The following is a 16,822-nucleotide window of genomic DNA, read 5'->3' as shown; positions in this document are numbered from 1 at the left end:
AGGATTTTATTTGACCCTCGGGTGTGTCCTTTAAGGGATGAATAATTCTGATGACTAAATGCTTCCTACTTTTGGTAGCTTCTATGCTTCCCGTTTAAATTGGAATATTCATGGAGCACTTATTTAAAAAGTTATAGAACCAAATCATATTCGTTTGTTGGGTTTATTTATTATGAATATTATTCTCATCTATTTTCTCAATCTGTCTCATGCTGGTCATGTATCTGAGTCATTATCTTTCCACAAGGAACACAACAGTGTAAACTGTACTCTAAGGGAGGAGAAATCTAAAATCAAAACCAAATTTAGCAAATGTCTATCCTTCTTAAAAATCAAACAGCCTGGGGCTGGGGATGTGGCTCAAGCGGTAGCACGCCATGCCTGGCATGCGTGCAGCCCGGGTTCGATCCTCAGCACCACATACCAACAAAGATGTTGTGTCCGCCGAGAAATAAAAAATAAATATTAAAAATTCTCTCTCTCTCTCTCTCTCTCTCTCTCTCTCTCTCTCTCTCTCTCTCTCCTCTCTCACTCTCTCTTTAAAAAAAAAAAAATCAAACAGCCACAGGTTATAACTGGCTGATGACCTCAACAGATTTTTAAAAACCTAGTAAGAATTGGATGAAAAGCCTAAAAGATAAGATTACTAACCCAATCTGTGAATCTCCCTCCTTTATCTGAGAAAGTGGCACGGGGTGAGGAGTCTGTTCCAGACTCTTTTCTGTAATTGCAGTGTGACCCTGTAGCTGATTATACTTATGCCCACCTACCTGCATGGGACCTGTGAAGCCAACTCACTGCATTAAGCTCCTACTGGGCAGGGATTCTGTTCTTCCTGGAATACATTTTCTTAAGTTCTGGGCCCATTATCATTCCATATTAGGAGAACAGAGGCTGTCATTAGATTTGATTAGTGTTACCCAATTACTCCCATCGTGCAAAAATAATTTTTTTTGAAACAGAAAAAAATTTTTCTATTCTCATCCTATTTCAATAACATGAACTCCTTTCCATGCTGGCAACATTCTATTATAAATAATTATAAAATTATGATTCTAATTGAAAACTCTTTTGTAGCAGTGGTATGTGAGGAATTATTTGTGACTACAGAAGTAGGAAGAATCCAGAATTAATGTTTTACAAGGATACCAGTGGCCAGGCAGTAGAGGCAGCAGCCTGCTGCAGGTTCAAGAGCTGTTCTAACTGTGGTGACCAGGGACCACCCACTCAAGACTGTGTTGGGGATGCAAATCAAGTCAAGATGGCACCTGGCACTTTTCCAGGAGGAGTGGTTTGTGAAGCAACGCCATCGAGCCATTAAGATGATGAGGATTCCTTATTGGCTGACTGCTGTATCTAGATGATGTTAATTAGGTTAAGCTGTGTGTAATTAGTTAAGTATATGTACCTCTGCTGTCTGGCAGAGAGGCAGCTCCTGCTACTTTGAGTAACTGGAGGTGACAAGCAACTTGAAGGTTGAAGCGGGAACTACTTTATTGCAAGTGAACTCAGCGGGAACTGATAGAGAACTCAAAGTAGCGGGCACCCAGGGTAGCAGGAGCCGATTCTCTGCCGGACAGCAGAGGTATATATACTTAACTAATTACACACAGCTTGACTCAATTAACATCATCTAGATACAGCAGTCAGCCAATAAGGAATCCTCATCATCTTAATGGCTCGATGGCGTTGCTTCACAAACCACTCCTCCTGGAAAAGTGCCAGGTGCCATCTTGACTTGATTTACATCCCCAACAAGACTGTCTGTGGCTTTGCTTATGGTACAGCAAGCACTCACCAACACCATCAAGATCTGCTTAATTTTCACCTGAAATCCAAACACTGCTCCCACATAGCCTGTTGGGTTCACACCTCTCTCTTGGTTGGAGTCTCAAAGGGATGAGGTAGTGACAGCCTACGATGCCCAGGGACTAATGGAAGGACAGTCATTCCAGAAGCATGGCAGTTTCTGTTCAATTGGGTTTTGTGCATCTCCCTCTATCTTCTTTAAATGGCCTTGTTATTTTTCCCTGAGTATTTTGTTGTTGTTGTTGTTCTTAGTTTTTAAGCACAAAGTAAACTCTTTGCAATTTCTTACTCCAAAGCCTCACAAAGTTAAAAACTGCCTTTGAGTTGCACATTACCTCAGATTTACTTTATTTTTCCTGAGATTTGTTGTCCTTAGTGTAATAAAGGTGTTCTATCCTTTCTCCATTGTACAGCATAAAGGAAAACCAGCCAAACAAAGTAATTAGTTTGGGAAATTTTTTCTTCACCCACCACCCATTTTGTTCTAATTCCAAGGAGTCTGAACAATCTCTTATCAAGAAAAGGTATGGTGGTGGGGAGGGTATTAGAAAAGAGAGGGAAAGAAAGAAAAGGACATAGCAGATACAAACTATGAAGTGGATAAATGATTTTACATCTTTTACTTTGAGCATTTTGTCTGTTTCTTTCATGTCTATAATACTGAGATGATTCCCCAAATTTGCAGAGACATTTAAGCATCAATAGATGCATCACTAACTGAAAATGGCATGGTGGGTTGGAAAGACATCTAGACAGGAAGCTCAGCCCCAGGTTGGCATTAAAAGCCTGCTACATAACCCTGAGCAAACCAATTTAATTTTATGAAGGTGCAGATCTTTATCAATAAATCACGGCACTATCATCTATCCTCCCGATCTCATTATAAGGATCAAATGAAATGGTAAATGTAAAACCACTTTGTAACTTGCAAATAATAATAATAGCAGCAAACTATTATCATTACAATTATTTTTGAATACCTACTGTGTGCCAAGTATCATTTTAAATGCTGTACATGAAAACTCATTTAATCCTTATACCTTATATGTAGGTACCATTACCCTCATTTTACATGAGAAAACAGAGGTAAGAAGGGCTAAGTAATTTGTTCAAGGTTTAAAAGGTTTATGAGCTTCAATTCAAACCAGGCAATTGGATTTCGGAGCTTGATGCTTTACTCTTATATAAACCTAAACTTAAAATCATGTAATCTTAGAATAAAATTGATAAAATTTGATGACATGCTGTTCAATACTTACTTCTATAGGAAAGCTTTTATTGAAAATTAAGGATAGTGGACAGTACCTACAAATCAATTAAATACCCTAGAAATGGTGGCTGCTCTTACAAGCATGTTTACAGTCCTGATCCCAACAAGGTAATTAAGGGCAAAGTTACTCTTTCAGAGTTAACAAAAAGAAGGCACTAGCATTGTGGGCAGCTAGGCAAAGAATCTGAAATAGATCTACAGAATTACATAGATATATTTATACTGCATTTAGAAAAACATTTATTGAAACTCTTCATGTGAACATAATTCTTCAGTTACGGACCAATGGATATGCCCAAGGCCAAATGTAAGCTATATTTAAAGTAAGACAAATATAAACTGATTGTACAATTTTTCTTTCATCTTAACTCTAGGAATATCACTTAGGCTCAGAGATGCTGACTGCTGATTTTGGTTAGCAATTGAAGAGAAAGCCAGAAAATTCAGGTATAGAAATAAATACATGTTCTTAATCAACCACTCATACCTGCTACCTGCAGAAAACCTATTAACTTCTTTTTCTTTTTCTTTCCATTTTTTTCCTTTGTTGGAATTTCTTCGCAAAGGTGCCCTATAATGACAGCATACAGTCAGAAAGGGGGAGTGGAAATTTCCTCTTTAATACTCCTTTTACAGAGGGCTTGCTTTTTACATCATGAAGTGCTTACCCCAGATCCACAAACTTCCGCCTAATTTTTCCTCCTTGTTTCACCAATGAACTGGATGCCCTTAGTGATTTTGGACATTTGGCATCATCTAGGATATAGACATATATGAAAAGGATAAATTATTATTTTTTAAAGCCATGGATCAAAAATCAGTGCATATCTGAATCTAAGAAATTTGCCTAAATTCCTAACTGTGGTAGAAGATAATGGATGCCCTTTACAAAAGACATTGGCATGTGCCATGTTGAAAAACAGTCACTTAAGCAGGAGAGGTCCTGTTGGACAGAGGCCCAATACTCACCACTAAAAGTATTAGTGTCAATCCCACTGGAATGAACGAGAGAAGCAAACAAACAAACAAAAAACAAAAACCACTATCACACTGTCCTCTGCTTCAAAGCAGATCTTCCTTTTGTCCTTTCTCTGGCTCCAACTCTTGGTTTGAATGCCTGGGCTCTGTTTTCCACACCTAGCCTTTGGTTTTGTAGCCTCTGAAGAAACTCAACCCACTTTCTCTGTGTCCTCAAAGCTCAGAAGAAAATATCACCTGAGAGTCTAAGAGACTTACAGTGACAATAAAGGTAAAGTTTTCACTTGCTCAGGTGAGTTTTCACTTGGACAGGTGAGGGTAAAACACGGGGAAGACTCTTAGGAGCAGCTATAAAAGATATCTTTGAAAGGTCCTTCTTAATAGTTGGGTTGGAACACAACTTGGCTGGCCTCCCATGATGTGGAAGACACCCAAATTTCAGTGCTTGGAGCTGCCTGATCTTTACCTCTTTGAGTTACATGGGCACTCTAATGGGACAGCAGCTGCTGGGGGTTGGGGACACTCCAAAGGATGCCAAAAATCAATCAGAAGGGAGGCCTGCAAATGGTGTTCCATGTCAACTGTGGCACTATTCCACCTGTTTTTGTGTGTGATACCACTCCTTTCTAATTGCCTGTTGGTTTCTGTCTCTAACTTTAAAATTCTTGAATTTTAGGAACTTTCTGGCATGAAGCATAGATAGAACAGGCCTTTTAAGATAGTGTTCAATTAACCTTGCAGGTTAATTTTGCTTACGAGTTTCGTACACTTCAGGAGAAATTTTAAATAGACAACAACATGTATCCTTAAAAAATATGAAGTGCACACACAGTTCTCATTTAGGAGTCTAGCTTCAAAGCTCTTAAGCAGCACAGGACACTGACAAATACTCCAAGGATTTTTAGCAATGAGCATTTCATATTTTTAGTTAATGGTACTCAGATTACAATAATCAATTCCTTGAAAATGTACATAATGAAATACAAGAGTTAGAAATATGTCGTGTCAAAATCCACTTCTAGCTTAAAATATTTATTATGGATATTTGCATCATTACTCTTTGAGTAACTGAATTAAATAGCCACCAATGTGACATACACACACATAAAAAAAAATCCACAGACATGGCACAAATGCCTTCTAAGGTGCTTTTGCTAATGGACATTTAAAAAAGCAGGATTTCAATTTTCTTAATAGAAGCTGGAGAAAATAAAGTGATGAATTCTTCCAGATTAATCCTAAAGCAACTCTTAAAGGCTAGGACTATGCAAAATTTAAAAAATACTGCCTAATTATTTTCTGAATTACAGGTAGCTGGGAGGTATTTTAATGAGTGAAGAGAGGGCCAGCTGAGAAAATGTACATAGAAATGCTCTTTACCTATTAGTGTTACAGTTATTTGGACATCTTAGGACTAAAAGCCTGATTCTGGCCATCACAGAACCTGCTGCTAGGCAACCAAACATCACTATCTGACCCATTTGCCAAAGTGTGTTCCAAGGAACACTGAAGAGGTAGGGTTAAATTAATCAAATCCACCTTTAATGCACATGAGAACTTCTAATCCATATACAAACCAATACTGGCTTGGCCTAGTTTCAGGAAAAGATAAATGTCACATTTTAAAAACTTATTTATTAAGACTTCCATTAGGCTTTTAGAAATTTCTCTAATACTTATTTAGAAGTCTGAGACACCAAACTGAGTGGGTTGGCTTTAGGCTTTGGTTATGACAGTCTCCTATTATAACTCTGCCACTGTGGCCTACAAGTAAGCACATATAGCTTTCATTTCCAAAGGTAATAAATTATCTACGGCTAAATCCTGAGGCCTTTTCTTGATCTGCATTGTTCTCAATCTCACTGCAAAAAGATACTTGACTGTCCCTTCTTTTATGATGGGGACACCCAAATCTACCTTCCTGCCCTGGCCTATCTCTTGAGCTCATGACCTCCAATGTTTTTTTTTTGTTTGTTTGTTTTTTAAGAATTAACCATATTTACCCTGTGAAGTCTCTTTTCTTCTTTTCTGTTAATGACAAACCCCATGCTCTGAGGCTAGAAACCCTATGACTAGTTATAACTCACTTTCTTCCCCCTATTATTTAGTCAGCTTACGCTTCAAGGGTTCTTTCATCCTTCTGTCCTGTTATTGACAAGGGTTCTTCTTTATAGCTTATCACCTCTCAGTGTGTCTCATTTAGCCTTCCGATACCTAGTACCCTTTCTTTGCTCAAAACAAACTTGTGGTTTCCTAGTAATCTGAAGGTATTTCTGATTTAAATTCTAAAGCTATAGACTTAACCTACTACCTGTTCACTCTGATGCTCAACAATTCCCCTGCATAAACAAACTGCTTCAGCCAGCTGGGATAGCACCATCCTTCTCATGCAGGTTATGTCGTTGTGTCTGTCTCTGTGAATGTCCACTCTGCCTTTCATGCCCTCCTTACCTGGCCTTTCTTTCTTTCTTCTTCTTTTAAAGTCTTTCAATGGTTACTTTAGTTGCATTTTATTTGTCAAGTTTTATTTACCAACCTTAGCTGGATGTCACCTCTCTCTCCTCTAAGCAATGATATAGTTTTACCATATTTATCATTACAGAGGCCTAGTCTAATATTTTAATAAGAAGTGAATCCTGCAAAGTTTTTAGAAAGCTAAATACTATTTACCATATATTAATTCAATGAAGATTTTTAAAGGCATGCTGTGTCAGGCAATGTGCTACTAACTATATAAGCTTAGAATAATAATCTCTAGTATTTAAAAGCAGAAAACTGATAGTGTTTAATTTACTTAACTTTGATTGGTCAAAGGTCCATTGCTATGCAAGCCTAGAGACAAAAATTTCATTATTAGGGTGCTTATATAAGAGGAATAAGGAAAGTATTTTTATGGCTCTTATTGCCGTAAAATCTTGTTATACAGACCTCTAGGAAAAAAAAATCTTTACTTCCTCTAATTTAACTGACATTCTGTTAGAGACTTATCATTAAGCTAGTTATAATGGGACTCTTTCTATCCCAGTGTTTCTATGGTCCCTCAAATTTGAGGAAAAATGATGACATGCCATTGTGGTACTGACAAAAATTTAAGAAAAACCCAACTCCAGTTTGAGCATATTGAGAATATTATTTAAAATTCTAAATAAATGGCAACCAGTGACTAAGCCATCTTCAGAGTTTATCCAGCAATGTGGAGTGGAAAGATACTTCTAGACTAGGAATCAAGAAGATTTTTCTATAATGAGACAGGGAGTAAGTATTTTACGTTGGTGAGATACACAGTCTCTGTCATACCACTCAACTCTGCCACTGTGGCCTGGAAGTAAGCATATGTAGCTGGAAGAGTATGGCTGCATTATAATAAATATTCATTCACAAACCAGGAAGTGGCAGGGCTCTGCTTATGGATCCTGTCCTAGACAGCTGCATTAGTAGTCTGGAGTATGATAGTACTTCATCCAGAAACTTACTAAATATCATTTACAGGTCATATTCTCTTAGGGACAAAAATGCAAGGATTAATATGTGAGGCAATTTTGGCTCACACTGATTGCTAAATCACTTATTGCACATAAGGTGATGGAGGCAGAAGTAGCAGTGAAAAATTCTCTGAAATCAGAGAGAAAAAAGAATAATGTACTCTGCCTGGAAATGGAGTGACTGGGCCTAATACTTCATTAATGAGGTGAGAATTAAACTGGGTTTTGAAGAAGGATCTGGATTTTCCTGGAGTGTGGTGTTAGATGAGATTGTAAGCATGAGATCCAGTTTGTCCCTGTAAACATCACTAAGTCCTTTTTTAGTTTCTTCGCTGATGAACTAACGAATTGTAAGAACCACACACATAAACATACACCAAGAGGGAAACCATAGGTTAACCATACCTAACCTCTCCTGAGTCATGTCAAATGAACATGGAAGGCACAGGAAACTCTTTGAGGCTGGAAACTTATATCAAGGTAATAAGAGAATGTGAAGTTTTGACACAGCTTGAGTCCAGGTCAGAATAGCAGACCAGTTTCACACAGCAAGGAGCACAAGGGTTTTATAGAACATTATCCCACTCTGTCAATCAATGCTGCATCAGCCTCTGCAACATCCTAACAAAAGGAACACAGGATTTCCCTAAAGTCTGAATGACACCAAGGTCTATTTTTTGGAAACTAGGTGGGAGGGCTGTGGGAGAGCTGCAGGGTAGTGGTGCTTATAGTGAAACAAGCAGGTCACCAGCATGCTCATAGGCCAATGGCCATGATCTGTGTCCACATCCAGTAAACTTGACTCTAATTTTATGTTCACTGAGCAACTTTCTGAACCTACCAACTAGACAAGACAGAACAAAACAAATAAAGGATGTTTGTTAATAAGTCACCTGATCTTCCTAAAGTAAATCAGCCTTCTGCTCTGGGAATCAGTGTTTTGTAGGTTTGAACAGCATGAATCAGTCACCCTGAGCTTGAGTGAAGCCGGGTATATTATTGGGATTCTGGATTTAGAAAACTGAGGTCAGACCCTTAACTCCCCAAGGCACTGTCTGGCAACAGGACTATGTCTGAGTCAGTGGCTGAATGGTTTCCCTCTTTGACACTGTTCAAGTGTGGAAAGACAAGAAGCACAGTGTCTTCCAGTTGTTGCCAGTGGTGGTCAGTGGGGGTTCATAGAAACAAGGTCACCAGAGGAGCAAGCTAGCAGGAGGTTCCAGAATAGAAAGGGTTGGGGAGGGGAAGTGGAAGGGGGAGGAGGGGGAGGAGATGACAGCAGACAGACTGTCTCTAGTAGGCACACTCCTTGAGGGAAAGGACAGAATCCTGTTTGTTTCTGTATATTCAGCTTCACCATGAAGCCTGACACAGCCAGTACTCAGCAACTGCTGAGTGAACACGTGAATAACTGGATTAATGTCAAATGAACATGGAAGGCACAGAAAACTCTTTTGAGGCTGGAAACTTGTATCTAGGTTATGAGAGAATGGGAGGCTTTGACACTGCTTTCATCTATCCACCATTAGTACCTAGCAATGGTCACCATACCAGTCACTGACTATTTATAAAGTTAGTATTTTATCAAAGCTCAGTTCACTGCTCCTGCTTTGTTATATATAACTCTGACCAGCCCAGCAGAACTGAAAATGAGAAAGCCCAAGTACTTGGTCTCTGGAAAAGAGAGACTTCCCACCTCTTGTCTTTTGTCCTGCTAAATTCCAAAGGAAGAAAGGGAGGCATCAGAGGTGAGGTGAAATTCTCATATTTTACTGCTATGCTACTGCTAAAGGACCCTAAAGCACAATTCATATCCAGGGACTACTTGTCCAATCTGAGAGGAAATATCTACTAACCTCAAAGAATCATAAATAACTTAGAAGTAAAAGGCAGAGATAAATAATCTAGACAGGGCTTAACTACTTTTAAAAATCTTTGGGTGAGATTTCACGTGTTATTACGATGTGATTTCCCTCAGATAGCAAGCAATATCTTATAAATTCACACAGTGGATCTCAAATTATTAACTATTAGCTCCAAAGGATGTTCATCTGCTATTTTGCCTTTTTATGGATCAGAGTCTATACATATCTTTTTTTGAAAAGATAATAATGAGCTTGCTACAATTGTATCTCTATGAAAGTGCTACCAAAACCCCTATTTTGGGTTAATTAATAAAAATTCTGGAGTCTTTAATTCTTTTAATTCTGCATCACAGTCAACTGACCACTGCTTTAACAGGTTCCACTGGTACTCGGTACTCCCTAATACTCAAGTATTGCCTCCTTCAAGAAGAGCTGAAGTTAGGAAAAGTATGTAAGAGAAAACTGTAGTGGCTCACAGGTTCAGGAAAGGGAACCAAGGAGAAAAAAATTAGGAATAACACTTGAATACTGACCAAAAGTTATGAAGAAGTGTGAGCTCTACAGGCACCTGTATTTCTATGTTTACAAAATGTTTGTGGAAAGATTACAATTCCTGATCTGATGGAGAAAAATTAGTAGAGTTTTAAAAACTGTGGTGATGCATAATCACACCTGTAGTGTATGAGTGTCTCACACTGTTACCAGCACTGACTGATCAAATTTCAGTCTGAAGATGTTAGCATTCTGACAAATTTTTGTAATTAGATATGTAATTTAAATGATCATGTCTTGATCATTAGTGAGGTTGATTATCTTTTCATATCTTATAAATAATGTGCATTTTATCTTCAAGGATTTAACAGTTTCTATCATTAGCTTATTTTTTACATTTAAAAAATCAGTTCTTTGGAACTACTTGTATTTTAAAGATAAAGTCCAGCCATTACCTTTGTATGTGAAGTTTTTTGTTGTTGTTGTTTATTGACTGCAGAAGTTGAGAGTACTTATAAAGTAGGCAGAGAATATAAGCAAACATCATTAAAACAAAACACCCATTTGTCACCTAGCCTGATGAACTGCAGTTGACAAGAATGGGGTCCCTGGCACATCCCTCCCAAGGACCACTCCTGCCATTCCCATTTGGGACCTCAAAAGTTTGTATAGTGATGTGGTCAGGTGAGAAGGGCACATGGCTAGACACTGGGGTGAGGGGTGGAACCCCAGAATCTGATGACCTAAATAGTTTTGTTTAACTTTATGTAAATAAAACTATATATATATATATATATATATATATATATTCTGTAACTTATTTTTTAGTTGCTGTCTTATTCCAGAGATTCATCCCTATTGTTATATTTCAGTGTATTTTATTCATTTACATATGTCAAAAAGTATTTGAATGTGTATATGTAGATTTCTTTTCAAATGTGAAAGATAATACAATCAAATTTATTTAGTTTACTTTAAATAAAAACATCAGAACAGGAAGGAGAATAAACCTATGCCTTATACCTCTCAACATTGGTTAGCTTGTTTAATCAATAATTTATTGTTTCTATAAAGTAAAATATATAATTAAAAAGACAAAAGTCTACTAATGCTGCTATAAAATTTTGGTGTAATTCTAAGAGCCTATTTTAAAATTTAATTTATTTGACCAGCCTCCCTGTGTTATCTTTATCATAGCTATTCTATTACACTCACTGTAATATAAATTGTTATTACGAAAAGTTGTGACCTACATCACTTTGATCTTCAATATATATTATTTTTTCTCTGTGATGATGTTAGTGTTTATTGAAACTATGAGCTGCTATTCTACATAATCTTTAGAAGGTCATTCAAAGACTTTCCTTCAATAATAAACTTGTAGAGAGCCAACGGAATAAAAACTCTAGATGAACAGGAAAAGATTAAAACAAATAACACAAAATACATGGGAGTGGAGATTGCTCTTATCCCATAAGGTAAAAGAAAAGTAATATTATTAGCTTGAGAAGACAAAGGACTTATGACTAGTCATTTTTAAACTGCACAAATTGGAGTGTTGGCTAAGTCACACAAAGCAAAAGCAGAACAACAACAACAAAATTAACAATACCTTTTTCTCGTAATATTTTCTTTCTGGTAGCTTGATGGGGGCAAGGAGGTTCTTCCATATCATGATCAGATTTTGAAGGAGAGGAAAGCGAAGTGTCTCCCCAAACAGAGGAGAAAGGCCCCCTTTCTGGGTGCAGCGGTCCTTCTTGAAACTCTGCTATGTGGTCAGGCGAGAAGGGCACATGGCTAGCCACTGGAGTGAGGGGTGGAACCCCAGAATCTGATTCTGGAGAAGAAGTTCTCAGACCCTTGGGCGGAACTGATTTGGTAATATGCATGAGGTTATAGAGACTGTTTGAAGGCTGTTGGTATAAGAGATTATACAGGAGGTTATGCCACTGTGATCAGTTCTATGCAATACTTACTTTGAAATAAGACCAACCTTTTTTTAGTGAATACCCATGAAAAGGAATATTTGTTTGTTGGTTTACCAAAAGGAAGGCATCGTTCATAACAATTCACCATATTAATGCTGAATCTACACAAATACCCAAAACATACAGAAACAATTACTTATACACTCATTATTTTCTACTAGGTAAAACTAACAGCTGAATATCAAAAGCACCATCATGAAATATGACAATATGGATAACATTCATGGCTATTTTGATGAATGAATAGAGAAAAAAGTTTGAATTATGATAATGTAAGAAGTTGTGTAAATTCAGGAGACAAAGACAGGAGCTATTCCAGTTGTTTCCAGCTAGGGCATAGATTCTGGTTGCAAAAGAACCATTATCTTCAGTAAGCTATAGGAATTATGAAAGAGTCTAGCACAAGTCTGAGAACTGTCAAGGATACCCACCTTTCGCTCTAGACTGTCCTCCCCATCTGTTGAACTGACACTATCATACAGTCTTGTCCTAGTGGGCCTCTGCCGCCTGTTCTTCACGGAAAGCTGGGCTCGAGTTTTTAGGACCTTTGAATCCAAGCGTTCTGTTTCTGGGACTGCTTCGTTCAAGTCTAAGAAAAGAACGATGCAAAATAATTAGTGAGAGAAACCTTTGGAAAAGATAGACAACAGACACTGAAAACAAAATATCAAGCTTATCAATAACACCAGGAAATAACACCAGGAAAGAGGCGATAACCATTACAGCCTGATAGCCCACAGATAACAAAGAAATTAGTAGGGTTTAGGAGAAATTGAGAAACCAACACTAAAGATGACCAAGGCAATAATGAAAATCAAACATCCCAAGAGCATAACATTTTCCTACAACATAATTATAAAAAGCACTGATTTGCATTCATTTACATGTATGCATGTTGGAGTGTTTGTAGTCACAGTTACCAGGCGAAAGTGTATCAAAGTGGGTAGATCTTAAAAATCCTAAAGATAAAAAAGTGAGGTTGCAAAGATCATGTGTGGGCACTAGCAGGTGACCAAGGGCATGAATTTTCTATTCCAAATTTCTGATAGGCTGTATCACTTTGGTCTTAATATATTTTCTACCCCAGTTCTGAAACCTAACTTGTTTCTCTTTGAATGTTGTAGAAAGATCAGAACAGAATTACAGAATTGATTTAACCAGAAAATTTAAGATAGTTGAAGAAATAAAACCAGATCTGGCCACATGAATAAAAATTAAACAACCAAAAGTACTAGCATTATGGATGCAGTAGGAAAAACATTTTCTTTTCTTTCATTAACTTCTAAGTTTATATTCTAGGTTATTTGTCTATGTTTCTGTCTCATTTCTTTTTCTGAATACTTTCTCTCTTCAACAGAAACTATGCTGGTTTTCCAGGAAAATGTTTAAGTCTTTAAATAAAAATACTCCAAGGGGAGAGGGAGGAAAAGGGGAGGTGGGGAGGAGGAGGAAAACAAAGAAGTGGGAGAGAGAGAAAGCGGAACAGAAAGACAATGAAGTAATAAAAGAAGAGTCCAATGTGGTCCTCATTAGTCTGTCTCTTACCACCTTTAATTGTGCCACCTAGACTTTAATCAGGACATGGAAATTAATATTCTAAAGAGGACAAGGAAACTTTACTCATGAACATATCTAGGTATTAGTTTCAGAAAGCATATTTTTCCCACATTTATTTGGAATGTTACTATTTCTTACATCTGCATATGGAATCACTCCTTCAAAATAAAGTATTTTGATCTTTAATACTATTTAATCTTTTCAGGATGGCAATCATCAAATGAAATCAGATTCAAGGAATTAGTAACTAAATGCTTCTGGATTTAAATTATTAAAAATAAGAAAAAACCTGAGTTCTAGAAAATATGCAAAGGTATTAACAGAATAAAACAAATTCTTCCAGTAACATTAGCCCAAGTAATTCCTTTTATAGCATTATTATAAAGATGTGTTCTAACTACAAAATAAAACTAAAACATGGAAGCATCTCATGTTGTGTCTCTTATTCATGAAATGGAGTATTTGGCATACGGTTCTAACAAATACAAGTAAATATATTTTTACCCAGAAGATATATCCATCAAATGACAACATTTACACAAGGTTTTGAATATTCATTTCCTTTACTTGAATAAAAAAAGAGTAATCAGAAAAGTCAGACCATGCAAGTATACATAAAGAAAAACTAGATATTTTCTAATTAGTATTCTCTTTACTTTTTTACATGCCAATGGAAAAAAAATAATCTCCTTGATCACTTTAATTTCCTCCTTCCAATAAAATCTATATTCACAGCTGCCCAGTAAGAGTTCATTAGTTGTGATAATTGGGAGAAAGTCAACCTTGCAAGCTATGTTTACATATAAAATGCAGAACATCACATAGAAGAAAGCAATAATATAATTAGAAAAGCTGCAGTACATGCACGTTTTACATCTTTTCTGTCTCATATTTGGATTGTATGATCTACAATACAAAATACTGTCACATTCTTCACCTCATTTGTTTCTCATTACAGCTTTGTGAGACAGAATGCAAGTGGATATTTTCCACTCCTGAAGCTGAGAAAACCAGAGTAGCTTACCCTTCTCTACAAAGCTAGCTGAGCAGCCATGATGATTATGGTATCTTGACTCCCATGCTACTGGCTACCCACTCCAATTTAGCTAATGTTGAAAGGTTACTACTGTTAAGATTTTAATGCCACCAGAGTCCACTATTTTAAGTTTTAAAATCATACAAGATGTGACTAATCTAGGAAACTCAGATCTTTCACAGTCTACATATGAATACTGCCATTTATCTTTCATATATTTATTAGGAAAAAAAGAAAGATATGTTGAGAACTAAAGAACAAACTACTTCTCAGATGATTTCATGTCTGGTTGGTTTGATAACTAGTTACTTGGTGATAGACCCAAGGAAGAAGTCTGTCTCATTTGTGTAAACATGGTTCCTTTTGCAATGGATTTCTGACCCTAGAGGACCCAGCAGAACACCCACATCCAAGACTGCATTGCAGTAGTTGCTCCATCACTAGCTACTGAACAAATAAAATGAGGAGAAATGAAAATGTCTTATTAGCAGGACTTAAGATTGCCGAGAATCTACTCTAAGATTCCAAGTTCTACTAATATTCAGTAATTTCCCTGGTATTGCTTTTAGACAACTCAAAATGGCAGTATGGTATATTTGCTTTAACATCAGTTGACTAGGTGCAAACTGCTTGAGCCCACTCACAAAATTATGTCTATTAGTGATATGTTTAGCTGGCATCTGAAAAGCATGCCTTAAACCCATTACAACACATTGCATGCACTTACCAGTTTTTGAGAGTCTGAAAGCAAATATCAGAGCCACTTTAGAGCAGTGATTGTGGATTACAAGCCAGTAATTTATATTCCATTCTGAATTTTTTTTTCTTTTTGAGAACCAGAAAAATGAAATGGTGCTGAGAACTTTGACTTCAACAGCACTTATACCAGAATGAAGCTGGAAGGAGCACTATCCATAAGATGCATAGACAAAAGACACTGTAAGTAACATTCTAATGAGTATTAGAAGAGATATGTGTACATGGGAGGAAAATGCACGAGACTTATGCTGCTGGGTAACCAGAAGTGTGATCTGTCTATCTTTTGCCACCATGAAACATAAGAACCAGAATGTTACACCTCAAGAGAACATTGGGATTCTGGTCCAAGCTTATTCTTCACATAAGAAAACTGAGGCTCAGAGAAGGCTACTCGTGTACTAACTTGTACCTTAAGTTATCTATGGAAGAGACTGGAAAGTGATCATGCCTAGAAACCTATGTTCTTTCTGGAGGGTCATTCTTACATATGGAAATAAACTACACATTCTTCTGCTTTCCTTGAATTCTCTTTTTGGTTTTATGTTCAGAAGAAAAATACATGTCAGGGACTAACTATGTAAACTCACAGAATTATATAGCAACAGGAAAGAAAAAAAACAGATTTTATTTGGCTTTGTATTTATCAAAGGAATAAAATTCTTATTAAAAAACATTAGCTGTCAGTTTTGGAGATGGCAGTGTGACAGGAGAAATACAACAGGCTCAATATTTCTAAGTTAAGTGCTGCTAGATGTAAGGGCTTAGGTAGCCATGTTCCTCATTGTCACTCATTCCCTAGAGAAAGATCTTAATAATACAACACTGCTTCCCCAAATGCAAGACCTCAGTTTTTCCCTTCTTTCTTTGCAATATACCTTGTTCTGTTGTCCATGAGGGTCAAGAGAATAATTTCCTTTTCCTCCTCTGATTTCTTATTTATTCTATCTTTTAGATCCTCTAGTCAGTTAAATAACCTGCCTTTGACTCAAATACAGCTAGAAATACAAAAGAGGAGCAGACTCAAGTGATCAATAGGTACAGGCAAATACATTCTGAGGAGATATGCAGGAGTTAATGATGGAGCAGTTTGTGTGGGCAGGACCTCACTTACCTGCATTTTTTAGAATAGTTTCAAATTGGAGTCTTTAAAAGAATTTAATGGATTTGATTACGATTTTAGCAGCTGTTATGAAAAATGCTCTATGAAATTAGGATGTTATATATCATATTACACAGAGACTAGTTCCCTACAGTAATACTGTGAGTCATTCAGTTTTTTTCACTGGATTGACGTTATTTTTGACGTAAATGGAATGTTGCCCAAGGATCAGATACAGGCAGCAAAGGAACCAGGGGAATGGAGGAGCATAACAATGGGGTCTGCTCCACATTCATATGTACATTATTCCCCTCAAAAACAGTCACACCTCACTTATGCTGCTGTCAACTGAAAAGTGGAGCATAATGAGGCACTCGGTGCCATTTTAAAACTTGAACAGTATCTGCATATTATTCACAGTTACTGCAAGTTCTAAAAGATGGGCCCACTGGGATTTGGGTTGATGCGTATTGCATTCAGGAGGTAG

At 37.0% G+C, this 16,822-nt stretch overlaps 1 protein-coding gene across 1 annotated transcript in view; it reads right to left on the bottom strand.

Annotated features, from left to right (window-relative positions):
• Ppp1r9a (protein phosphatase 1 regulatory subunit 9A) overlaps positions 1-16,822 on the bottom strand; it is a 293,369-nt gene that overhangs the window by 15,213 nt on the left and 261,334 nt on the right. Inside the window, exons 12-15 of the mRNA XM_026391574.2 lie at positions 12,316-12,473; positions 11,509-11,809; positions 3,748-3,835; positions 3,567-3,650 (exon numbers count right to left, since the gene is read on the bottom strand). Of these exons, the coding sequence (XP_026247359.1) occupies positions 3,567-3,650; positions 3,748-3,835; positions 11,509-11,809; positions 12,316-12,473 (631 nt within the window). The remainder of the gene's footprint in view (positions 1-3,566; positions 3,651-3,747; positions 3,836-11,508; positions 11,810-12,315; positions 12,474-16,822) is intronic.

The sequence above is a fragment of the Urocitellus parryii genome, chromosome 3 (assembly GCF_045843805.1).
Source record: "Urocitellus parryii isolate mUroPar1 chromosome 3, mUroPar1.hap1, whole genome shotgun sequence".
Classification (NCBI taxonomy): Eukaryota; Metazoa; Chordata; class Mammalia; order Rodentia; family Sciuridae; genus Urocitellus; species Urocitellus parryii.
The sequence above is the reverse complement of the archived record's forward strand: the minus strand, read 5'-3'. Positions and strand labels throughout refer to the sequence as shown.